The sequence below is a fragment of the Phocoena phocoena genome, chromosome 4 (genome assembly GCF_963924675.1).
Source record: "Phocoena phocoena chromosome 4, mPhoPho1.1, whole genome shotgun sequence".
In the NCBI taxonomy this organism is placed as follows: Eukaryota; Metazoa; Chordata; class Mammalia; order Artiodactyla; family Phocoenidae; genus Phocoena; species Phocoena phocoena.
The window spans coordinates 42,757,972-42,784,099 of NC_089222.1; the positions used below are offsets into that span (position 1 = coordinate 42,757,972).

The 26,128-nt window shown below is 39.0% G+C and overlaps 1 protein-coding gene across 1 annotated transcript; it reads left to right on the plus strand.

Moving 5' to 3' along the window:
• Positions 1-765: 765 nt before the first annotated feature.
• Positions 766-23,669, plus strand: OTOL1 (otolin 1). The gene is made up of 6 exons (XM_065876994.1): positions 766-771; positions 1,625-1,626; positions 6,671-7,042; positions 10,126-10,215; positions 21,936-22,007; positions 22,668-23,669. Exons 3-6 carry the CDS (start codon positions 6,679-6,681, stop codon positions 23,564-23,566), a joined length of 1,425 nt encoding a protein of 474 aa, XP_065733066.1. The 5' UTR covers positions 766-771; positions 1,625-1,626; positions 6,671-6,678; the 3' UTR covers positions 23,567-23,669.
• Positions 23,670-26,128: the final 2,459 nt, after the last annotated feature.

Below are 26,128 nucleotides of genomic sequence, written 5' to 3' on the forward strand. Positions count from 1 at the left end.
CCCCTTTCCCGTGTCCTCAAGTCCATTCTCTACATCTCTGTCTTTATTCCTGTCCTGCCCCTAGGTTCTTCAGAACCACTTTTTTTTAGATTCCATATATATGTGTTATCATACAGTATTTGTTTTTCTCTTTCTCACTTACTTCACTCTGTATGACAGACTCTAGGTCCATCCACCTCACTACAAATTGCTCAATTTCATTTCTTTTTATGACTGAGTAATATTCCATTGTATATATGTGCCACATCTTCTTTATCCATTCTTCTGTCGATGGACACTCAGGTTGTTTCCATGTCGTGGCTATTGTAAATAGAGCTGCAATGAACATTGTGGTACATGACTCTTCTTGAATTATGATTTTCTCAGGGTATATGCCCACTAGTGGGATTGCTGGGTCATATGGTAGTTCTATTTTTGGTTTTTTAAGGAACCTCCATACTGTTCTCCATAGTGGCTGTATCAATTTACATTCCCACCAACAGTGCAAAGGGATTCCCTTTTCTCCGCACCCTCTACAGCATTTACTGCTTATAGATTTTTTGATGATGACTATTCTGACTGGTGTGAGGTGATATCTCATTGTAGTTTTGATCTGCATTTCTCTAGTGATTAATGATGTTGAACATCCTCTCGTGTTTGTTGGCATTCTGTATATCTTCTTTGGAGAAATGTCTATTTAGGTCTTCTGCCCATTTTTGGATTCGATTGTTTGTCTTTTTGTTATTAAGCTGTATGAGCTGCTTGTATATTTTGGAGATTAATCCTTTGTCAGTTGCTTTGTTTGTGCATATTTTCTCCCATTCTGAGGGTTGTCTTTTTGTCTTGTTTATGGTTTCCTTTGCTGTACAAAAGCTTTTAAGTTTCATTAGGTCCCATTTGTTTATTTTTGCTTTTATTTCCGTTTATCTAGGAGGTGGGTCAAAAGGGATCTTACTGTGATATATGTCATAGAGTGTTCTGCCTATGTTTTCCTCTAAGAGTTTTATAGTGTCTGGCCTTACATTTAGGTCTTTAATCCATTTTGAGTTTATTTTTGTATATGGTGTTAGGGAGTGTTCTTATTTCATTCTTTTACATGTAGCTATCCAGTTTTCCCAACATCACTTATTGAAGAGGCTGTCTTTTCTCCATTGTATACTTTAGCCTCCTTTATCAAAGATAAGATGACCATATGAGCATGGGTTTATCTCTGGGCTTCCTATCCTGTTCCATTGATCTATATTTCTGTTTTTGTGCCAATACACTACTGTCTTGATTGCTGTAGCTTTGTAGTATAGTCTGAAGTCAGGGAGCCTTATTCCTCCAGCTCCGTTTTTCGTTCTCAAGATTGCTTTGGCTATTTGGAGTCTTTTGTGTTTCCATACAAATTGTGAAATTTTTTGTTCCTGTTCTGTGAAAAATGCCATTGGTAGTTTGATAGGGATTGCATTGAATCTGTAGATTGCTTTGGGTAGAATAGCCATTTTCACAATGTTGATCCCTCCAATCCAAGAACATGGTATGTCTCTCCATCTGTTTGTATCATCTTTAATTTCTTTCAGCAGTGTCTTATAATTTTCTGCATACAGGTGTTTTGTCTCCTTAGGTAAGTTTATTCCTAGATATTTTATTCTTCTTGTTGCAGTGGTAAATGGGAGTGTTTTCTTGATTCCACTTTCAGTTTTTTCATCATTAGTGTATAGGAATGCGAGAGATTTCTGTGCATTAATTTTGTATCCTGCTACTTTACCAAATTCATTGATTAGCTCTCGTAGTTTTCTGGTAGCATCTTTAGGATTCTCTATGTATAGTATCATGTCATCTGCAAACAGTGACAGCTTTACTTCTTCTTTTCCGATTTGGATTCCTTTTATTTCTTTCTCTTCTCTGATTGCTGTGGCTAAAACTTCCAAAACTATGTTGAATAATAGAGGTGAGAATGGGTAACCTTGTCTAGTTCCTTACCTTAGTGGAAATGGTTTCAGTTTTTCACCATGGAGAATTATGTTGGCTTTGGGTTTGTCATATATGGCCTTTATTATGTTGAAGCAAGTTCCATCTATGCCTACATTCAGGAGAGTTTTTATCATAAATGGGTGTTGAATTTTGTCAAAAGCTTTTTCTCCATCTATTGAGATGATCATATGGTTTTTCTCCTTCAGTTTGTCAATATGGTTTATCACATTTATTGATTGGCCTATACTGAAGAATCCTTGAATTCCTAGGGTAAACCCCAGTTGATCATGGTGTATGATCCTTCTCATGTGCTGCAGGATTCTGTTTTCTAGTATTTTGGTAAGGATTTTTGCATCTATGTTCAACCATGATATTGGCCTGTAGTTTTCTTTTTTTGAAACATCTTTGTCTGGTTTTGGTATCAGGATGATGGTGGCCTCATAGAATGAGTTTGGGAGTGTTCCACCCTCTGCTATATTTGGAAGAGTTTGAGAAGGATAGGTGTTAGCTCTTGTCTAAATGTTTGCCAGAATTCATCTGTGAAGCCGTGTGGTCCTGGGCTTTTGTTTGTTTGAAGATTTTTAATAACAGTTGAAATTTTAGTGCTTGTGATTAGTCTGTTTATGTTTTCTGTTTCTTCCTGGTTCAGTCTTGGAAGGTTGTGTTTTTTAAGAGTTTGTCCATTTCTTCCAGGTTGTCCATTTTATTGGCATATAGTTGCTTGTAGTAATCTCTCATGATCCTTTGTATTCAGTGTCAGTTGTTACTTCTCCTTTTTCATTTCTAATCCTGTTGATATGAGTCTTCTCCCTGTTTTTCTTGATGAGTCTGGCTAATGGTTTATCAATTTTGTTTATCTTCTCAAAGAACCAGATTTTAGTTTTATTGATCTCGGCTATCATTTCCTTCATTTCTTTTTCATTTATTTCTGATTTGATCTTTATGATTTCTTTCCTTCTGCTAACTTTGGGGTTTTTTTGCTCTTCTTTCTCTAATTGTTAGGTGTAAGGTTAGGTTGTTTATTTGAGATGTTTCTTGTTTCTTGAGGTAGGATTGTATTGCTGTAAACTTCCCTCTTAGAACTGCTTTTGCTGCATCGCATAGGTTTTGGGTCGTTGTGTTTTCACTGTCATTTGTTTCTTGGTATTTTTTTGATTTCCTCTTTGATTTCTTCAGTGATCTCTTGGTTTTTTAGTAGTGTATTTTTTAGCCTCCATGTGTTTGTATGTTTTACAGTTTTTTTCCTGTAATTGATAACTAGTCTCATAGCATTGTGATCAGAAAAGATACTTGATATGATTTCAACTTTCTTAAATTTACCAAGGCTTGATTTGTGACCCAAGATGTGGTCTATCCTGGAGAATGTTCCATGAACACTTGAGAAGAAAGTGTATTCTGTTGTTTTTGGATGGAATGTCTTATAAATATCAATTAAGTCCATCTTGTTTAATGTATCATTTAAAGCTTGTGTTTCCTTATTTATTTGCATTTTGCTTTTTCTGTCCATTCGTGAAAGTAGGTGTTAAAGTCCCCTAGTATTATTGTGTTACTGTCGATTTCCCCTTTTATGGCTGTTAGCATTTGCCTTATGTATTGAGGTGCTCCTATGTTGGGTGCGTAAATAGTTACAATTTTTATATCTTCTTGGATTGATCCCTTGATCATTGTGTGGTGTCCTTCTTTGTCTCTTCTAATAGTCTTTATTTTAAAGTCTATTTTGTCTGATACGAGTATTGCTACTCCAGCTTTCTTTTGATTTCTGTTTTCATGGAATATCTTTTTCCACCCTCTCACTTTCAGTCTGTATGTGTCTGAAGTGGGTCTGAAATGGGTCTCTTGTAGACACCATTTATACGGGTGTTGTTCTTGTATCCATTCAGCCAGTGTCTGTTTTTTGGTTGGAGCATGTAATCCATTTACATTTAAGGTAATTATCGATACGTATGTTCCTATTACCATTTTCTTAATTTTTTTGTGTTTGTTATTGTAGGTCTTTTCCTTCTCTTGTGTTTCTTTCCCAGAGAACTTCCTTTAGCATTTGTTGTAAAGCTGGTTTGCTGGTGCTGAACTCTCTCAGCTTTTGCTTGTCTGTAAATATTTTAATTTCTCCATCAAATCTGAATGAGATCCTTTCTGGGTAGAGTAATCTTGGTTTTAGGTTTTTCTCCTTCATCACTTTAAATATGTCCTGCCAGTCCCTTCTGGCTTGCAGAGTTTCTGCTGAAAGATCAGCTGTTAACCTTATGGGGTTTCCCTTGTGTGTTATTTGTTGTTTTTCCCTTGATGCTTTTAATATGTTTTCTTTGTATTTAATTTTTGATAGTTTGACTAATATATGTTTTGGCATGTTTCTCCTTGGGTTTTTCCTGTATGGGACTCTCTGTGCTTCCTGGACTTGAGTAACTATTTCCTTTCCCATATTAGGGAAGTTTTCAACTATAATTTCTTCAAATATTTTCTGAGTCCCTTTCTTTTTCTCTTCTTCTTCTGGTACCCCTATAATTCGAATGTTGGTGCATTTAATGTTGCCCCAGAGGTCTCTGAGACTGTCCTCAGTTCTTTTCATTCTTTTTTCTGCTCTGTGGTAGTTATTTCCACTATGTTATTTTCCAGGTCACTTATCTGTTCTTCTGCCTCAGTTATTCTGCTATTGATTTCTTCTGGAGAATTTTTAATTTCATTTATTTTGTTGCTCATAATTGTTTGTTTGCTCTTTAGTTCTTCTAGGTCCTTGTTAAATGTTTCCTGTATTTTCTCCATTCTATTTCTAAGATTTTGGATCATCTTTACTATCATTACTCTGAATTCTTTTGCAGGTAGACTGCGTATTTCCTCATCATTTTTTTTGGTCTAGTGGGTTTTTACCTTGCTCCTTTATCTGTTGTGTATTTCTCTGTCTTCTCATTTTGCTTAAGTTACTGCATTTGGGGCCTCCTTTTTGTAGGCTGCAGGTTCATAGTTCCCATTGTTTTTCGTGTCTGCTCCAGTGGGTAAGGTTGGTTCAGTGATTTGTGTAGGCTTCCTGGTGGAAGGGACTAATGCCTGTGTTCTTGTGGATGAGGCTGGAATTTTCTGGTGGGCAGAACTGCATCCAATTGTGTGTTTTGGGGTGTCTGTGAACTTAGTATGATTTTAGGCAGCCTCTGTGCTAATGGGTGGGGTTGTGTTGCTAGTTGTTTGGCGTGGGGTTTCCAGCACTTGAGCTTGCTGATCGTTGAGTGGAACTGGGTGTTAGTGTTGAGATGGGGATCTCTGGGAGAGCTCTTACCAATTGATATTACCTGGGGCCAGGAGGTCTCTGGTGGAAAAGTGTCCTGAACTCGGCTCTCCCACCTCAGAGGCACAGGCTTGGCACCCGGCCAGAGCACCAAGACCCTGTCAGCCCCACGGCCAGATTCATGGGGATTTTCTTGCCTTTTGGGAAGTCTGAGGGCTTCTGCCAGCATTCAGTAGGTGTTCTGTAGGAGTTGTTCCACATGTAGATGTATTTTTGATGTATTTGTGGGGAGGAAGTTGATCTCCACATCTTACTTCCCTGCCATCTTGAAGGTCCTATGGTTGAGACTTTGATATTATTCAGACGTGGATTTAAGTTCTGACTTAATAACTTGTGGGTTGTGTGATCTTGAACAAGGTATGTAACCACCTGGTGCCTCTTTCCTCATCTGTGAAGGTGAGTGTGAGTGTTGTCTACCTGGCAGAGCTGTTTTGAGAACAGATTGGATTGATGAATATAAGGCACCTACTCTTTGTAGGGATTCTATAAATAGTAGGTGTTGTTACTATCCTTATTTCCATTCTCTTTTCTCTCTTACTGTTTATCTTAAACACTCCTTCCTTTTCCAATCAGAAATCATGCATTTCTAACCCTGGCTATCTGTTAGCAGCCACTGGACCACTGGGAGTTTCTGGGGAATGGAATATTATGAACTCTCAAAATTTCATTTCATCAGGAACCTTATATCCCCTTGAACAGTGATAAAAGCCTTAATAAGAATAACCACTATTTGGCCCATTAAAATAATCCAAAGATAAATGTGAGTTTGCAGAAAAACCCTTAAATTATAAAGCAAAGAATTGGAGAGTTAAATGGCATGTGAAGAATCTGAAGACATAACACATATTTAAATTTATGATTTTTTATTCTCTCTCTCTCTATTTATTACAACAGATTCTAAAAGATTGTTCTCATAACAAGACCATTATCCTGAGTAGATTTAAGGACTCTTTTACCAGTATTTTTTCTTGAAATAATTGAGTTTGCTGAAATAAACAATTCAGCTCAATATTTTTCATCTCCCTCTAATACAGATGTATTTGATTCCTATAAATCTGGGTGAAGTCAGTCATGATTTTATTCATATTTGTTTTCCACAGGGTATATGAGCTATTAAGTCATGTTGCATTTATTATAGATCATGTTTGCTTTTTGGCAAGATAATTTTAACGATTGAGAACAATATTTTAGTACATGTAACACTGGGAAAACAACCAGAAAGGAGTATTGAAGCAAAATGTTCCTTACAATAAATACTTTAAGTAAATAAAATATTCCATTGTGAATCAAGCATACATTTACATATGAAATGTATAAAAATCATTTAGTATTATGCATACTGTTCATTCTTATGGTTCATATATGTATATATATTCCTCTCATATAAGAATATATCTATATCACTTTGTCTTTTTGTTTGTAATATATGTATATATTCCCATTATATCTTTCTTCCAGCCTCAAATATGTGGATATTTTCTTGGTTTTGTGCCATTTTAATTATCTTGGCTGTTGCTGGTGTGGACACAATAGTAAAGACCACACCATATACCAAATTCACGAAGAAGTCTGAGGGAAAAGAGATGCCAAAGGGTCCAAAGCCATCCAGTGGCCAACCTCCAGAAGAAGAAGAAACTCCCTTCACAGAAGCAGCTGAAATGGCAGAACCAACCCCTGACCCCTCAGCTTTCAATTCTGTCTTTGGTGCTGCCACCCTCTTCCCCTCTGAAAACCTCACTCTTGACACGGCTGATTTCTTCTTGAATTGCTGTGATTGTTGTTCATCTGGACCAGGGCAAAAAGGAGAACCTGGAGAGACTGGAAATCCAGGTATTTGAAAATATACGAGGCCCTATATTTCTCACTTGTACATCCTTAGAGTTGAGAGGTGGTGGATTGGTGGTGGAATTGCCTCAAGGGTTTCTACATTGTCATGCGAATGGGACAAGCCTAGGTGTAACACTGTGACAAATGCAATGGGTTCTGTTGCCCAGTGGGGTAGCCAGAGTCCCATGTATGGCTATTAATATTAAATGAGATTAAAAATTCAATTTCTCAGTCACACGGGTCCCATTTTAAATGCTCAGTAGCCACGTGTGGCCAATGGGCAGCACAGATATAGAGCATTTCCATAATTGCAGGAAGTTCTACTGGATGGTGCTGGTTAGAGCAGAGACTGGCCTACCAACCCTAGCACTGGTGTGTAGTCCTTCCAGTTACACAATCTTTTCATTAATGGCTGATGTAAGTAGGGTAAGTGAAAATTCTGTGGTCTGGTAAGAATGCGTACTGACTGATGGGGTTTTGGAGTGCTACTTGTAGTTAGGATTAGAAATGGAATGCCTGTGAGGTGGAGAATAAAGGCAGGATTCAGTTCACTTCTCATTGAAATTCTGAGGCAACACAGTCCCCTTGCCCAGCAATTTTCTCCATTGAACGTCATGGTTAAATATTTCAAAATTTCAGATGTCTTTCATGTATACAGTATGAATATACTCTCACTTTTATTGTAATACAGTTCAGCTTTCACATGTCCTACAGCAGAGAATTCAAGGAAAAAGTGAGATCAGAATGTCAATTTCAAATCCACTATTCCCTGAAAAAATTACATATAAATATTTGTTGTGTCTTGCCTGAAGAATTTCAAGTTATAAAATCAGGAATTCTGCATCCTCATTAAGCTTTTCATTCATTTCATCCCATTTCAGGAAGCTTTTGGGAAATGTGATCAGTGTTTATGTGGAGGTGGTATTGAATGGGAAAGAAGCTGGGCAGGGGTCTGGGGAACCAAGATTTCAGGCTTGCCAAAACATTACCGGAGATCTAATGAGACTGAGAAAATTATATTTACCAGGGTTTCTCTTAGTATCATGTCTGGCAAGCTGCTAGCGGGGAGCGGGAAGGGGTCATGTAAACACAGCTGGTTGCTAAACTGTCTTATAAGTCATAGCATCAGGGCTTTTGTCTTACCCAGTGGTGGATTTAGCTGCGCTGTTCTTAGAGCTCAGCTTATTACATACATTAATTAACACACATAGTACATACATCACATTTGTGTTATCTACCATAATGTGAATAATAAATGTAGACTTTAAAAGTTATGAGCCTAATGTTACAGAGTTTCTGAATGAAAGTGTTTTGAAGTATACAGCTCAGCTCTATCTAATAGCTCGTAAAGGTAAAATTCCATTTGAAATTTTATCTCCAGCTTCTCTCATTAATTCAGTTATATAATAGCTACCTACTATGTGCCAAGAAATGTTAAGCACTTTATGTTGTTTCTCATCTTTGTAGAAAATGATTAAAATATTATTACATTTCAGTGCATAATTTAATTGCGTTTCAGAGAGTTTCAGGTAATTCTAGAGGTTATAGCACCTGAGCGTATAGAACCTGGTGTCAAACTCGGTTTGTGCACCCTCCAGCCCCAGCTCTTCCATTAGGTCCAGGCTTCCGATATTTACACTAAACTAACCAAGATGTACACCTTGCCTAGATGGAAGGGGCAGCCTGCCTGCCCCTTGTGCCCTTGCAGGCAGTTGCTGTGTGCTCCCTGTGCGTTTCCCTCATAACCACATTGGGCATTTGGGGGTCGTGAGGAAGGGGGGTCACTGCACAGTGAACTGTAATTGATCATTTTGCTTGCTTCTGCCTCCCCTGCTCTTTGTTCTCCATTCCTTTCCTCTCTGCTCTTCCTTCTTTTTTAGACAGAAGAGCTTAACCACCACTTTGGCTTCTTAAGCTTGCCTTCAGCCTTAACTTCCATTGCATGCAATTTATTAAAGCTTTTCATCTAAACAAATACAGCGTTCTTTCAAAGAGGAAATTCAACAGATTGAAAATAATTTTCTCCATCCCATCAACTTAATTATAATAATTAAGATGAAAGATTACAATTTAATTGAGTGTACTTATTTATATGGTTAACTTTCAAAGAACCTGGCCATAAATTATTCCAATCAAGCTTGAACAGGACTGGGGTTGCAGGAACGATAACTGTCCTAGGCTTAGGTGTCTGTGTGGCCCAGGTAAGTGGAAGGGACCTGGGCTGCTGGGATGAGTGAGGACACCAGTGAGGTCTCACCTGCCCCTCAGCCTCTTTTACCCTGATCGCTAGCTCCGCCCATGGTGCTCTTCTTTCAGTTTCTTAAAAACACCATGGTCTTTTCTACTCTTGTGTTTCCTGAAATACTCATCCATGTTTTTTTTTTTTTTCTTTGTCTCAGAAATTTCTAATTTGTTCATTGGGTCTTAGCTTAATGACATTTTTTTCCAGGAGGTATCCTCTGATCCCATAAATCAGTGTTTTTTTAAACCACCATCTACAATAGGAACTTTCTCTTTTCTTTACATAACTAACAACAGTGTGGCCGTTTCTATTTATTTGTGTGGTTATTTGTTCATGTTTATCTTTCATGGACTCTCAGCTCCATGAGGGAAGGGACTGCTGGAATGTTGATGGCTGATTCCTGACACCTATCAGGATGCTTGGTGTGTAGGGGGGCTCAGCAATTTTTCCTGAATGAGTATATAAGTGAAGGAATGGGAAAACCAAAAGTGCTAGGTATTGTGGTTTTACTTCCAATTTGAAAGTGTGGTCCACATGAGGTTAAGAGTCAGATAATCATCTTTTCTTGTTGTTTGATATAGTACTGCTTCTCTGAATCATTTGATCACTGCCATGAATTCAGTGACAAGTACTAATGGGCTCAATTTATCTATTCAGGTAGTGAAAAATTGTAAATCAGACAAAAATATTGTCCTTAGAACTCTGTAATAGTTTATTCTCACCCAGATTTTATCATTAGGACACTGACAGTCATTGGCCTCAATAAAATGACTGATTTTTTGGGAAGTAATGAATTTCAAAAGAGAATTTTTCTACCCTGATGGTTTTTCAATCTCATTTCCAGGTTTTAAGGGAGAAGCTGGTGATATGCGGATCCTAGGGCCACCAGGAGTCACTGGACCCCAAGGTCCAAAAGGCCAGAAAGGAGAGAAGGGTAGGTAATTATATCCATTTCATGTCAGAACTCAAGAGATGTTCTGCATCATTTTTAAGAAGAGCAGCTTGTTAAGTAAATACCAGATTCTTACAGGTAGATCTATTTTTTAAAATGTAAAAACTTGGTAAAGCATATTGTGAGTTATATTTGATATAAAAATGTTAACTTTATAAATAGCCGACTGAGAAATTTAAAACTTGCCTGGTAATATACTCGCCCCCACACACATACCTTTTCTGTTTCTTATAGTCCACCTGGCTGACTCAGTGACTGGGAGCCACAGGGCATAGACTCTGGGAAAGGGTCCTTTCCTATATACTCCTGTTTGAGTTCTTCTTTATGATGCAAATTAATCTCATACTACACAAAACTAATCAGAGCAAGCAATCCTCTAGAATATTCCATATAGATGGATAGACTACCTACTAAGGAGAGTATGACATATCCTTTGGCTTACTCTCAAATCAGGGGCAGTGTCAACGGTGGGAAGAGAACTGAATTAAAATGGAAGAAGTCAAGCTATTTGCAGTGACCCTGGACCCGTCACTTTACCTCATCTGGAAATTGAGAGGACTAGACTAGATATTTATTTATACTCTGTTTAAGGAAGATTTGTCATTATGGGGCCTTTCCTAGATCTTTTCCAGCTCAGAAATTCTGTAATTCCATAGATGTATCAGCAAAGAGGGTGCTCTGCTCTGGGAAATCCCTGGTTCTATAAGTGCTTCAAGGTATTGAGGGAAGGTTATAGATTCACTGGGACATTTAGAAATTCCTCAGGGAATACCACCAGCCTGTAGAAATACTATATATCCGTCAAGTTAAATGTTTTAGCCTTAGTGTCACGTGTCAAAAGGCATAATATCATCTATACATCACCCTCTGCATGGCTCAGGAACCGCCTAACTCATTTCTGGTAGAACATTCAGTGAAGTAATTACTCAAAAAAGATGCTAAGGTAAGAGAGAGCCACTACACACTCGTCAGTTATGCGATTTTCATTCTTGGAAGCATTTAATCCTTTTGTGGCTGAATTATGTTAGCAGAAGGCCCTGTGAAATAAAGATGAGTGATGAACCTCCCCAGTGTTTCATACATTTTGAAAGTTAGACTTCTGGAAGTAGAAGAAAAAAACAGGGAAGTATTATAAAATGAGGTTCTTAAGAATATGCCTTGATGAAGGATCAAAAGTATAAAATCATTTAGCCAGTCTCTATAAAGTGACAACTGTGTTTTCCTTTTACTTCCACTTAACTTGGACTCTTGTTTAAGACTTAAAGTTAAAAAAATAAATGAGTAGAATGACTGTAGTTTTTACTCAATCATTATCTGATTGAGTAAATTCATTATAAGCAGTTAAACTCTTTAAATGAACTCGAGAACCAGAATAACTGTGCAGTGAAGGTCAGGATATGAATATTGACAAGGACTGGGAATAGAATTATTCCTTCACTTCCATTCATAGGTATGTTCTCTTCAAAGGTATACAGATGTTCTCCCGATGGCCTATGGGTTAATTTCCAATTTTTTTTTTTTTTTTTTTTTTGCGGTACGCGGGCCTCTCACTGTTGTGGCCTCTTCCGTTGCGGAGCACAGGCTCCGGACGCGCAGGCTCAGCGGCCATGGCTCATGGGCCCAGCCGCTCCGCGGCATGTGGGATCTTCCCGGACCAGGGCACGAACCCGTGTCTCCTGCATCGGCAGGTGGACTCTTAACCACTGCGCCACCAGGGAAGCCCTAATTTCCAAATTTTAAGTTTTAAATGGAATGATAAAGAGGAGCAAGCTACTTAGAAAACTCAGTTGAGCAGCTTATGGTGGGATTTCTCTAGCTAGTCTTATGAAATTTGGCTGAATTGCTTTTCATGACTTTTATTTATGTATTTATTTATTTATTTACAGCCATTGTGCTTTTATTGTAAAATTAATAAATTCTTTATAGTAGATTATTAAATACTGGCATATTTATACAATGATAATGAGAAGCAACAAACAACTATATGCAACAGTATAAATCAATTTTACAAATATAATGTTGAGTGAAAGAATTCAGACACAAAAGATTATATACCCTACAACTTCAATTATATAATGGTTAGTACAAACCCCCCAAAGTCTATGATGCTAAAAGTCAACTGTAGTTACTCTCAAAGGTTAGGCTGTGACAAAAAGGGGGCACATTAGAGTCTTCTGGGACTCTGATAATATTCTGGTTTCTTACACAACATTGTAAATCAACTATACTTCAATTAAAAATAAAATAAAAGAGATTAAGAAACTAAAAAAATTATTTTGGTTTCTTCTTTGAAAAATTTTTATTGGGATATAGTTGCCGTAAAGTGAATCAGCTATGCATATACATATATGCCCTCAGTTTTGGATTTCCTTCCCATTTAGGTCACCACAGAGCACTGAGTAGAGTTCCCTGTGCTTTACAGTACATTCTCATTAGTTATCTATTTTATATATAGTATCAATAGTGTATATATGTCAATCCCTATCTCACAATTCATCCTACCCACACCCTTTTCCCCTTTGGTATCCATACGTTTATTCTCTACGTCTGTGTCTCTATTTCTGCTTTGCAAATAAGATAATCTATACCATTTTTTAAGAATCCACATATATGGGATAATATACGATATTTGTTTTTCTCTTTCTGCCTTACTTCACTCTGTATGACAGTCTCTAGGTCCATCCACGTCTCTACAAATGACCCAGTTTCATTCCTTTTTATGGCTGAGTAATATTCCATTATATATATGTACCACATCTTTTTTATCCATTCCTCTGTTGATGGACATTTAGGTTGCTTTTATGTCCTGCCTATTGTAAATAGTGCTGCAGTGAACATTGGGGTGCATGTCATGTGTCTTTTTGCATTATGGTTTCTCTCGGTGTATGCCCAGTAGTGGGATTGCTGGGTCATATGGCAGTTCTATTTTTAGTTTCTTAAGGAACCTCCATACTGTTCTCCATAGTGGTTTTATCAATTTACATTCCCATCAACAGTGCAAGAGGGTTCCCTTTTCTCCACATCCTCTCCAGCATTTATTGTTTGTAGATTTTTTGATGATGGCCATTCTGACTGGTGTGAGGTGATACCTTTTTGTAGTTTTGATTTGCATTTCTCTAGTAATTACTGATGTTGAGCATCCTTTCATATGTTTGTTGGCAATCTGTATGTCTTCTTTGGAGAAATGTCTGTTTAGGTCTTCTGCCCATTTTTGGATTGGGTTGTTTTTTTTTTTCATATTGAGCTGCATGGGTTGCTTGTATATTTTGGAGGTTAATCCTTTGTCAGTTGCTTCATTTGCAAATATTTTCTCCCATTCTGAGGGTTGTCTTTTCGTCTTGTTTATGGTTTCCTTTGCTGTACAAAAGCTTTGAAGTTTCATTAGGTCCTTCCCATTTGTTTATTTTTGTTTTTATCTCCATTTCTCTAAGAGGTGGGTCAAAAAGGATCTTTCTGTGATTTATGTCATTGAATGTTCTGCCTATGTTTTCATCTAAGAGTTTTATAGTGTCTGGCCTTACATTTAGATCTTTGATCCATTTTGAGTTTATTTTTGTGTATGGTGTTAGGGAGTGTTCTAATTTCATTCTTTTGCATGTAGCTGTCCAGTTTTCCCAGCACCACTTATTGAAGAGACTGTCTTTTCTCCACTGTATATTCTTGCCTCCTTTATCAAAAATAAGGTGACTGTAGGTGCATGGGTTTATCTCTGGGCTTTCTATCCTGTTCCATTGAGCTATCTTTCTGTTTTTGTGCCAGACCATACTGTCTTGATTACTGTAGCTTTGTAGTATAGTCTGAAGTCAGGGAGCCTTATTCCTCCAACTCCTTTTTTCTTTCTCAAGATAGCTTTGGCTTTGGGGTCTTTTGTGTTTCCATACAAATTGTAAAAAATTTTTGTTCTAGTTCTGTGAAAAACGCCATTGGTAATTTGATAGGGATTGGCATTGAATCTGTAGATTGCTTTGGGTATTATAGTCATTTTCACAATATTGATTCTTCCAATTCAAGAACATGGTATATCTCTCCATCTGTTTGTGTCTTTTTTTATTTCTTTCATCAGTATCTTATAGTTTTCTGAGTACAGGTCTTTTGCCTCCTTAGGTAGGTTTATTCCTAGATATTTTATTCATTTTTTTGCAATGGTGAATGAAATCGTTTCCTTAATTTCTCTTTCTGATCTTTCATTGTTAGTGTATAGGAATGCAAGAGATTTCTGTGTATTAATTTTGTATCGTGCAACTTTACTAAATTCATTGATTAGCTCTAGTAGTTTTCTAGTGACATCTTTAGGATTCTCTATGTATATTATCATGTAATCTGCAAACAGTTACAGTTTTACATATTCTTTTCCAGTTTGTATTCCTTTTATTTCTTTTTCTTCTCTGATTGCTGTGGCTAGGACTTCCAAAACTATGTTGTATAATAGTGGCGAGAGTGGGCACCCTTGTCTTGTTCCTGATCTTAGAGGAAATGCTTTCAGTTTTTCACCATTGAGAATAATGCTCGATGTGAGTTTTTCATATATGGCCTTTATTGTGTTGAGGTAAGTTCCCTCTATGCCTACATTCTGGAGAGTTTTTTTTTTATCTTAAATGGGTGTTGAATTTTGTCAAAAGCTCTTTATACATCTCTTGAGATGGTCATATGGTTTTTGTCCTTCAATTTGTTAATATGGTATATCACATTGATTGATTTGCATGTATTTAAGAATCCTTGCATCCCTGGGATAAATCCTACTTGATCATGGTGTGTGGTCCTTTTAATGTGTTGTTGGATTCGGTTTGCTAGTATTTTGTTGAGGATTTTTGCGTTTATGTTCATCAGTGATATTGGCCTGTAATTTTCTTTTTTTGTGTGATATCTTTGTCTGGTTTTGATATCATGGTGGTGGTGGCCTCATAGAATGAGTTTGGGAGTGTTCCTCCCTCTGCAATTTTTGGGAAGAGTTTGAGAAGGATAGGTGTTAGCTCTTCTCTAAAATTTGATAGAATTCGCCTGTGAAGTCATCTGGTCTTGGACTTTTGTTTGTTGGAAGATTTTTAATCACAGTTTCAATTTCATTACTTGTGATTGGTCTGTTTATGTTTTCTACTTCTTCTTGGTTCAGTCTTGGAAGGTTATGCCTTTCTAAGAATTAGTCCGTTTCTTCCAAGTTGTCCATTTTATTGGTATAGAGTTGCTTACAAAGGATCTCTTATGATCCTTTGTATTTCTGCAATGTCAGTTGTAACTCGTCCTTTTCAATTTCTAATTTTGTTGATTTGAGCCCTCTCCCTTTTTTTCATGATGAGTCTGCCTAAAGTTTTATCAATTTGGTTTATCTTCTCAAAGAACCATCTTTTAGTTTCATTGATCTTTGCTGTTGTTTTCTTTGTTTCTATTTCATTTATTTCCTTCTACTAACTTCTTCTTTCTCTAGTTGCTTTAAGTGTAAGGTTAGGTTGTTTATTTGAGATTTTTCTTGTTTCTTGAGGTAGGATTGTATTACTTTAAACTTCCCTCTTAGAACTGCTTTTGCTGCCTCTCATAGGTTTTGGTTCATCGTGTTTTTATTGTCATTTGTTTCTAGGTATTTTAAATTTTTATTTATTTATTTTTGGCTGTGTTGGGTCTTCACTGCTGCATGCAGGCTTTCTCTAGTTGTGGCGAGCAGGGGCTACTCTTCATTGCAGTACACGGGCTTCTCATTGTGGTGGCTTCTCTTGTTGTGGCTCTAGGTGCGTGGGCTTCAGTAGTTGTGGCACACAGTCTCAGTAGTTGTGGCTCGTGGGCTGTAGCGTGCAGGCTCAGTAGTTGTGGTGCATGGGCTTAGTTGCTCTGTGGCATGTGAGATCTTCCCAGACCAGGGCTTGAACCTGTGTCCCCTGCATTGGCAGATGGATTCTTAACCACTGTGCCACCAGGAGCCCCCTCTTGGTGTTTTATGATTTCCTCTTTGATTTCTTCAGTGATCTCTTGGTCGTTTAGTAGCATATTGTTTTCCCTCCAAGTGTTTGTGTTTTTTACTGTTTTTTTTTCCCTGTAATTGATTTCTAATCTCATAGCCTTGTGGTCAAAAAAGATGCTTGATATGATTTCAATTTTCTTAAATTTACCGAGGCTTGATTTGTGATCCAAGATGTGATCTATCCTGGAGAATGTTCCACGTACACTTGAGAATAAAGTGTATTCTGCTGCTTTTGGATGGAATGTCCTATAAATATCAACTAAGTCTAGCTGGTCTAATGTGTCATTTAAAGCTTGTGTTACCTTATTAATTTTCTGTCTGGATATCTATCCATTGATATAAGTGGAGTGTTAAAGTCCCCACTATTATTGTGTTACTGTCAATTTCCTCTTTTTTGGCTGTTAGCATTTGCCTTATGTATAGAGGTGCTCCTATGTTGGGTGCATAAATATTTACTCTTGTTATATCTTCTTGGATTGATCCCTTGATCATTATGTAGTGTCCTTCTTTGTCTCTTATAATAGTCTTTATTTTAAAGTCTGTTTTGTCTGATATGAGTATTTCTACTGCAGCTTTCTTTTGATTTCCATTTGCATGGAATATCTTTCTCCATCCTCTTACTTTCAATCTGTATGTGTCCCTAGGTCTGAAGTTGGTCTCTTGTAGACAGCATATACATGGGTCTTATTTTTGTATGCATTCAGCCAATCTGTGTCTTTTGGTTGGAGCATTTAATCCATTTACATTTAAGGTAATTATCAGTATGTATGTTCCTATTACCATTTTCTTAATTTTGGGGGGTTTGTTTTTGTAGGTCTTTTTCTTCTCTTGTGCTTCCTGCCTAGAAAAGTTCATTTAGCATTTGTTGTAAAGCTGGTTTTGTGGTGCTGAATTCTGTTAGCTTTGCTTTTCTGTAGAGCTTTTGATTTCTCCATCAAATCTGAATGAGATCCTTGCCAGGTAGAGTAATCTTGGTTGTAGATTTTACCCTTTTTATCACTTTAAATATATCCTGTCACTCCCTTCTGGCCTGCAGAGTTTCTGCTGAAAAATCAGCTGATAACCTTATGGGAATTCCCTTGTATGTTATTTGTTGCTTTTCCCTTGCTGCTTTTAGTATTTTTTCTTTGTGTTTAATTTTTGTTAGTTTGATTGATATGTGTCTCAGCCTGTTTCTCCTTGGATTTATCCTGTATGGGACTGTCTGTGCTTCCTGGACTTGATTGACTATTTCCTTTCCCATGTTAGAGAAGTTTTTTACTATAATCTCTTCAAATATTTTCTCAGACACTTTCTCTTTCTCTATTTCTTCTGAGATCCCTATAATTTGAACATTGGTGCCTTTAATGTTGTCCCAGAGGTCTCTGAGACTGTCCTCATTTCTTTTCATTCTTTTTTCTTTATTTTGCTCCATGGCAGTTATTTCCACCATCCTATCTTCCAGGTCACTTATCTGTTCTTCTTCCTCAGTAATTCTGCTATTGATTCCTTTGAGTTTATTTTTAATTTCAGTTATTGTGTTGCTCATCACAGTTTGTTTGTTCTTTAGTTCTTCTAGGTCCTTGTTAAACATTTCTGTTTAACAGAATTGGATCATCTTTACTGTTATTACTCTGAATTCTTTTCCAGGTAGACTGCCTATTTCCTCTTCATTTATTTGGTCTTGTGGGTTTTTACCTTGCTCCTTCTTCTGCAACGTATTTCTCAGTCTTCTCATTTTGTCTAACTTACTGTGTTTGAGGTCTTCTTTCCACAGACTGAAGTGTCATAGTTCCTCTTGCTTCTTGTGTCTGCCCTTGGTGGGTGAGGTTGGTCCAGTGGCTTGTGTAGGCTTCCTGGTGGGAGGGACTGGTGCCTGTGCTCTCATGGGTGGAGCTGGATCTTGTCCCTCTGATGAGCAGGGCCATGTCAGGTGGTGTGTTTTGGGGTGTCTGTGAGCTTAGCACAACTTTAGGCAGCCTGTCTGCTGATAGGAGGTAGTTTTGTGTTCCTGTCTTGCTTGTTGTTTGCTGTGAGGCATCCAGCACTAAAGCCTGCAGGCAGTTAGGTAGAGCCATGTCTTGTATTCAAGATGCAGACCTCTGTGAGAGGTCTCATCAATTAACATTCCTTGGGGTCAGGAATTCTCTGGCATTCCAGCATCCTGGACTCAGTGCTCCCTTCCCCGAGGCTCCGGCCTGACCCCTGGCTGGGGAACCAAGACCCCACAAGCCACACATCACAGCAATAAAGGGAAAAAAAGGGGTGGGGGGAGAAAACAAAGGAAAATAAAAAGAGAAACAAAACCCAAGGGAAATAGCAAATACAGAAACAAATAGCAACAACAGCAATAAAACCAAAAAACAAACAAAACTCCAGACAAATGGTAAAAGCAAAACCAACCAAACAAAAATGAAAACAAACTCATGCACACACAAAAAGAAACAAAAACAAAACCAAAGAAAACAAAACCCAAGAGAACAACCAGGCAAACAGAACCCCAAAATGAAATCAAACAATTAAAAACAAAACTAACACAAACAGAAAACAAAAAACAAAACTTAAACAGAATGCAAACTGAAGAATAAAGCAAGCAAAAACAGACACACAAAAACAATTAAAAAAAGGATAAAAAGAAAAAACAGAAAGAGGGAAAAAAAGATAAAAACAAAATAGAACAAAGAAAAGGAAAAAAACAGAACAATGAAAAATAAAAACAAAAAAATTAACAAAATTATAAAAAGGAAGAAAAGAAAACAGAGAAAAACCAAACAAACCTAAAACCCCCCAAACTACTAAATAAAAATAAAGAATAATAATTACAAAAAACAAAGCCAGCAACAGAACAAATCAAAACATAATAATAATAATAGTAATAATAATATTTTCCTGGGGTCTCAGCTGTCATTGTGCTAGCCCCTGCTCTGAGCCACAGCCCACCTCCACCTCCCCAGTAGGCCCTCCAGTGCCTCTAGGTTGGTCTCTCGACCTGCTGTGGGCACTGTGAGGACAGGTCAGACTCTGATCTGGCCCAGCTCATGTGTGTGCTTGCCCCCAAAGTCCACAGCTGCCAGAGCTAGACCAGTTTCATTTGTGGGAACACTCATTGTCCATTCAGATCCATAGATGCAGGGTCTACTAAGCTGATCACAGGGCCTTAATATGTAGCTTGTGCAACTGATGGAAAGATTTTTGTTCCTCTTCCTTAGTCACCCTGCCCCTGGGGTTCAGCTGTGATTTTAGCCCCACTTCTGCATGTGGGCCACCCACAGGATTCTGCTCCCTAGGCTGCCCTGGAGCACTTGGGCCTGCCCCATGAGGACATGGCATGGAGGTGGCATGGCTGCCTGGGTCGCAGGAGCTCCAGTGGTGACAGATGTGCAGGGAAGTGGCAGCCACAGGCACAAGAGATCTGGCCTAGTGTGAGCATTTTCTAGTGCCCAGTGGCAGGTGTGCGAGGGCCAGCCCTGTCAGGGCCCTCTCCTAGCACCTGCGGGGATGGGCAGGGGCTGGTGCGTGGGGAGAGAGGCTGCAGCGGTGGCTCCATCCCCTGCATGTCACTCAGCAGTGGTGCCTTGCTTCCATGGCAGTCCAGGTTTCCTCTACAGGCATTCCCAGTTGCATATTTCCTCCCTCCCATCCCCATCGGCTGTCTCCTTGCAGCCAACAATAGTACTACTTCTGGATTTGTACTCCAGTCCCCACGCTCCAGCTCCCACCGCCGTGCGCACCAGTGGACACACGTCCCAGTGTGGGGCATGCAGTGCTGTTGCATGGACTGTCTGTGTAGGTCTCACTTTGTGCTCTCTGCCACAGACTGGCCGTTCCACCCTCCTCTGTCAGCCTCAGGTGCTTCCCTTCTGTCCCAACCAATTTCTCTGTCGGTGAGGGGGCTTCCCCAGATGTGGGAACCTCTCTTCTGCTTCAGCTCCCCAACTGGGGAGCAGGTTCCATCCCATTTCCTCTCCTCTTCTTTCTCCCTTTCTTTCATCTTGCCTGGTTATGCAGGCATCTTTATTGTCCTTTCTGGTGTCCAAGGTCTTCTACTAGTGTTCAGCCCGTGTTCTATGAGAATTGTTTCATCTGTAGATGTATTCTTTTTTTTTTTTCACGGTGCGCAGGCCTCTCACTGTTGTGGCCTCTCCTGCTGTGGAGCACAGGCTCTGGACGCGCAGGCTCAGCAGCCATGGCTCATGGGCCCAGCTGCTCTGTGGCATGCGGGATCTTCCCGGACCGGGGCACAAACCCACGTCCCCTGCATCAGCAGGTGGACCCTCAACCACTGCGCCACCAGGGAAGCCCTGTAGATGTATTCTTGATGCATTTGTGGAGAGAGATGAACTCCATGTCCTCCTACTCCTCCACCATCTTGAAAAGCCCCCTCTTCTCATGACTTTTAATTTGACTTAGGGTTTCTTTTTCCCTGGAAAAAATGAAACAAAATATGTTGGTTATATCATAAATAATATGGCTGGTAAGTTGATGCCAACCAATATTATATACAGTTATGTTTGACTCTGTACAGATTGCTAAACTTTTTCATACCTCAGTTTCTTTTGTGATGAAAGTGGTAACAAAAATATGTGCTCTACCTTTCTTGATGGGAGATGCTACAAACTTTTGTAAATGAAAAATATTCCAATTGATGAAATGTGCTCTGTTATGTGAGCCTCCCTGTTATATGAGAGGCTGTTTTATTATCAAATAAAAATTAATATTAAACTAAAAGTTTGAAATTTAAAAATTCATGTTAAGAGCTTGGAACATTACCTGGTGCAAAGTAAGTGCTCAATGAGAGTTAGCTATTATTGTTACTGTTATTTTTGCTATTATTAGTTACAATTAAAATAAATCTAGAGTGGCTGCACTGTAACAGGATGGGCCTTTGGCCAGGCCCAGTATAAAAGTCCATTTTGTGGTAATATTGCAAATATCTAAAAGCCCAGATATTTTTATTTTTTCAAACATGAATTTTCACAGCTTTATAATTGCCCAAAGAGTGTATGAAAAAAATTCCAAACAAAATGAAAATTAGCTTTTCCTTGGTGCTTTATGTATATCAAGGACAATATTTTTTATCCTGTGTGGGTTTTTTGTTTTTTTTTTGCGGTACACGGGCCTCCCACTGCTGCGGCCTCTCCCGTCACGGAGCACAGGCTCCGGACACGCAGGCTCAACGGCCATGGCTCACGGGCCCAGCCGCTCCGCGGCATGTGGGATCTTCCCGGACCGGGGCACGAACCCGTGTCCCCTGCATCGGCAGGCGGACTCTCAACCACTGCGCCACCAGGGAGGCCCCCTGTGTGGGTTTTTATCATGAATAGTTTTAGCTGACTGCAGAGTGTTGTGCTCTGTGTTTTAGCTTATATGGTGCACGGTACGATCTCTCACACACTGTGAGGGATATAAAAAAAGAGGACCTTTTAACTGTCATTCAGAATTCGTAATAAGAAGAGCACAAACACAGACTTACATAATGTAAGGCAGAATGTCATAGGTTTTGTAAGAGATTTGAAGAGCTACAAGAATGCTGAGGGAAAAGCTGAAATCTGTTTGAAGAGATTTGGCACTACCTCCAAATATACTTTAAATGGTTCACCATCAATTGGAATAAAATATTCCTAATGTTGCTCAATAAATTCTTTTTCCATATTGTTTTACCTTTACACATTTTGGTAAAGGAAGCATTAGAATGTGACACAGTTGTGAAATGGGTGTTTGTTATATCATAGCTAATATAGTTAGAAAAAAGTTAATCTTGGTATCATTTTAGGACTTAAGGGAGAACGTGGGGAGCGAGGAACAAATGGAGTTCCAGGATACCCAGGAAAACCTGGAGTACCAGGTAGTGTATAAAGTATATCTACTGTGTGTAGTCACATGTGCAGTATGGCCCTTAATTTTCTTCCTGTTTGTATTTAAAGTTATCAGGGAGGTAAGATGGAAATATCAATTAGTAATAATCTTCTAATAATTTAGTGTACTGATTGGATGGAGTGTTATCAGCACTGGTGTAGGAATCTGGAAATGGTAAAAGTATCTGAACTCTGCACCTCTTTCTCGCTGTCCTTGGGAAAAAGATCTCTAAATCTTCCTGGGTTGCAGATTTTTTGCCTGTAAGATTTTGGGTTTGGATGGACAATATGGAGATTTAGGAGAATAGCTCGGTTGGGCCAAAATGCAAAGTATAATGGAACACAACGGGCAACTATAGTTCTAATATTCATTATCTTAAAAGTCAAACAAACAAACAGACAAACTAGATATATAAGATCTAAATATAAGCTGTTGCTTCTCAGTAGCATTAACTCTTTCCTTTATGAGGGAGTCTCTTGATTTGAATGGCTCAGTGTAAGAGTCTGCTCTGCATGGCCATTGCTCAGGCAAGAAGCAGGTTTCCAGCTCCAGTTAAGAGGTTTTGTTTCATTTTGTGAGCTCTCTGATAATAGCATACTGGTCATACCATATGTGAGCCTTAACCATTATTTTAATTTTTCCATTTCAGGTGGACTTGGTCCTAAGGGGGATAGAGGAAATATTGGCCTGGCAGGAGTGAAAGGACAAAAAGGCTCGAAGGGGGACACGTGTGCCAATGGTACCAAAGGAGATAAAGGAGACCGAGGGGCTGTGGGTGCACCAGGCTTGAATGGAGAGCCTGGGGCCAAGGGAGACAAGGGGGAGATGGGGGATAAGGGCTACTGTGGAGATTCTGGGGAGAGGGGGGGAAAAGGAGAAAAAGGCGAGGAGGGCATGAAAGGAGAAAAAGGTAGCAAAGGAGATATTGGAATGGAAGGGAAAAGTGGTTCAGACGGGCTGCCTGGGCCCCAAGGTGATCCAGGAGTTAAAGGAGAAAAGGGAGAGTTGGGTCCTCCTGGTCTTGTGGGACCTGCAGGGCCAAAGGGTGAACTTGGGAGCAAAGGGGTCCGAGGGTCTATTGGGAAGAAGGGCTCTCGGGGCCTCAAGGGCTCCAAGGGGGAGATGGCCAGAGTCCCACAGTCAGCTTTCAGTGCTGCTTTATCCAAGCCTTTCCCCCCTCCAAATGCCCCTATCAAGTTTGACAAGGTTCTCTATAATGACCAAGGGAACTACAGCCCTGTCACTGGGAAATTTAACTGTAGTATTCCTGGGGCATATGTTTTTTCCTACCACGTCACCGTGAGGGGCCGACCTGCTCAGATCAGCCTGGTGGCCTGGAATAGGAAGCAGTTCAAGTCCAGAGAAACGCTCTATGGTCATGAAATAGACCAGGCCTCTCTCCTCATCATCTTGAAATTAAAAGCAGGGGACCAAGTCTGGCTGGAAGTTTCAAAAGATTGGAATGGGGTGTATGTCAGTGCTGAGGATGATAGCATTTTTACTGGGTTCCTTTTGTACCCAGAGGAAAACCCTGGCATTTCACCATAAACTTGTATCTTCAACACTGTAGTTTGGGTTTAGTGGAATAAGTGAGGTAACATTGGGTAGTGCTATTGAAAAAAGTAAGCTTCATTTTTTTTTTCATGATTATAAAAATAATACAGAAAAATTAAGAAAAAATTATATCACCTAGAGTCAATAATCCTATTTTAGAACATCACCTTTAAAAAATATTTATATGTATTTGAGAGCATGTGTCTATTAATTTTGTAGCTAGCCTTTTTCATTTAGCATTTAATGGCATTTCTCAAGCCCTTCAAATAATATTTGTATACAAAAATATGAATGAAATTTGTAATAAATACATATATTCTAACTAAATATTTTCTGTCTCATAAAAACGTGTGTAACTCTTTTCAGTGTGAATGTGAGGCTAACAGCTGACATATGATGGGTAGGTATTTCTCAAAAGTTTCTAATTCTGTTGGGAGGATTGCCTTCCCACAAAATAGGACGATTCCCACGTTAGTTTAATTCAGGGAGAGTACACAGAAAGAATAGTAAAGACTAGCTAAAGTATTTTTAAGATCAATCAGTGTGTAAGGGTTTGCTCATAAAAAACCTGTATTATATGGACTTGTGTGTTGGGTAAAAGGTAAAAAGAAAGTTGATATAGATATTGCTTCATCATAGCAAAGATCCAGCGGTTCATCTAATTATTGTGCTTAGAAGAACTGAATGTCCCCCAAAGATTTCAGAGTAAAATTAAATCATTATTGATCTAAAGTTTCAGCCCTTTCTTCATGGAAGAACATGAAGGTAATGTTAATTCAATTTGGATAAATTCTTTGGCTTCATTATCATCATCTCTAAAATAATTAATTCTAGTTATTCAGTGATAACATTGCTGAACAGGTGGGTATTTGGGAATTCACTTGCAATGTGAATATTTAAAGCTGTGAATATATAATAACTCAACAGCCTCATTTACTAAGAAGTGAATTTGTTGACTCTTGAATTTGGTTTAATGAAGCATATAGTTATGCAGATTTGCAAATCTTGGTGAGTCAAATCAGGGCGTGGGTGATGGGAAACATTTTGGCCTTGCTCTGCCAGATAAACAAGCTCTGAAAAACATAATTTATTTTTGATCTTCATATATATGTATATATATATTAGAATAGTGCTTCTCAAACTGTGTTCAGAGGAAAACCATTACTGGAAGTTGTTATTATGAGCTAGTGCAAAGAGTGGGTTCTGTGTCAAACAAATGTTGGAAATGCTGTATTCTATCTCCCTTTTAAAGATTCATAGAGCATGTTAGTGTAGTCCCTGATATTCCTACAGAAAAGAAATTTGTTTAATTTTGCTTTGTCCATTTATTTTGAGTATAGAACTCATCAAGCAGCATCCCATGGAACAGCGTTCTGTAAGATGCCAATTTTGGAAATGTTGCATTAGTGTCTCATCCAAAGATTACCCAGCAGGCTGGGATAAAGTTTACTCTTGACATTTAGCCCTTGCTTCAGCAATTCTTCTCTATTTAGATTGCAGTATTGCTTTAATTGTGGCTTTGCTTGTATTTGTCACAGGGAGAGTAAGAATTCACAAATGATTAAGGCAGCGATATTTGCACTTAGACTTTTCTTTTCCAGTTTGAGGACGGGATAGTGAAGAGATTCCAGGAACTTAGAGTTTTGTCTCTCTGTATTGTCTTATAGATATATTTCTTTCTTTATGCCTTCTCCATCTTTGGGTCATAGGGATTTGGGAGGCTGAGACCAACTAACCTAGGAAGATGGAAGATAAACCATATCAAAGGATGTGATGTAAAAGGCAGCTGGGCAGAGGGCCAGTAAGAGAGGAAAAATTCACATGGAGGATATATGATATCCAGCGGTGTCTTACATGTGTGTTTGTGGTAAACATTTTGTAGGAAGTCTGAAGTTAAGAGTTTAGGGTTAGGATCCAGGGTTGGTGGTTAGTTATGAATTTTCCTCAGGGCATCCCAACTAAGGAAGTTCTTAGCCTTTGGGATGGCTTTGGGAGGTGACTTCTGGGTTCTGTATGCCACTCTCTGCTACAAGGGTGAAGTGGCACAACAATGTCCCTTCTTTCAACTATACCATGTCTTCCATCTCGTTGAAAGCCCAAAAACAAAGAGTGGATCTCTTGCATCCTAAGGATTTGAATGTAACCCATATCCTGCTCCTACCGTAATGACTGTCGCATATCCTGACCTCTCCCCTGAATGCCTGCCCAGAGTATTAAACTGCTGAGAGGACTTCCCTGGTGGTACAGTGGTTAAGAATCCACCTGCCAAAACAGGGGACACGGGTTCGATCCCTGGTCCGGGAAGATCCCACATGCCGCGGAACAACTAAGCTCGTGCGCCACAACTACTGAGCCTGCGCTCTAGAGCCCGTGAACCACAACTACTCAGCCTGCGTGCCACAACTACTGAAGCCCGTGCACCTAGAGCCCATGCTCTGCAACAAGAGAAGCTACTGCAAGAGAAGTCCACGCACTGCAACGAAGAGTAGCCCCCACTTGCCGCAACTAGAGAAAGCCTGTGCACAGCAGTGAAGACCCAATGCAGCCAAAAGTAAG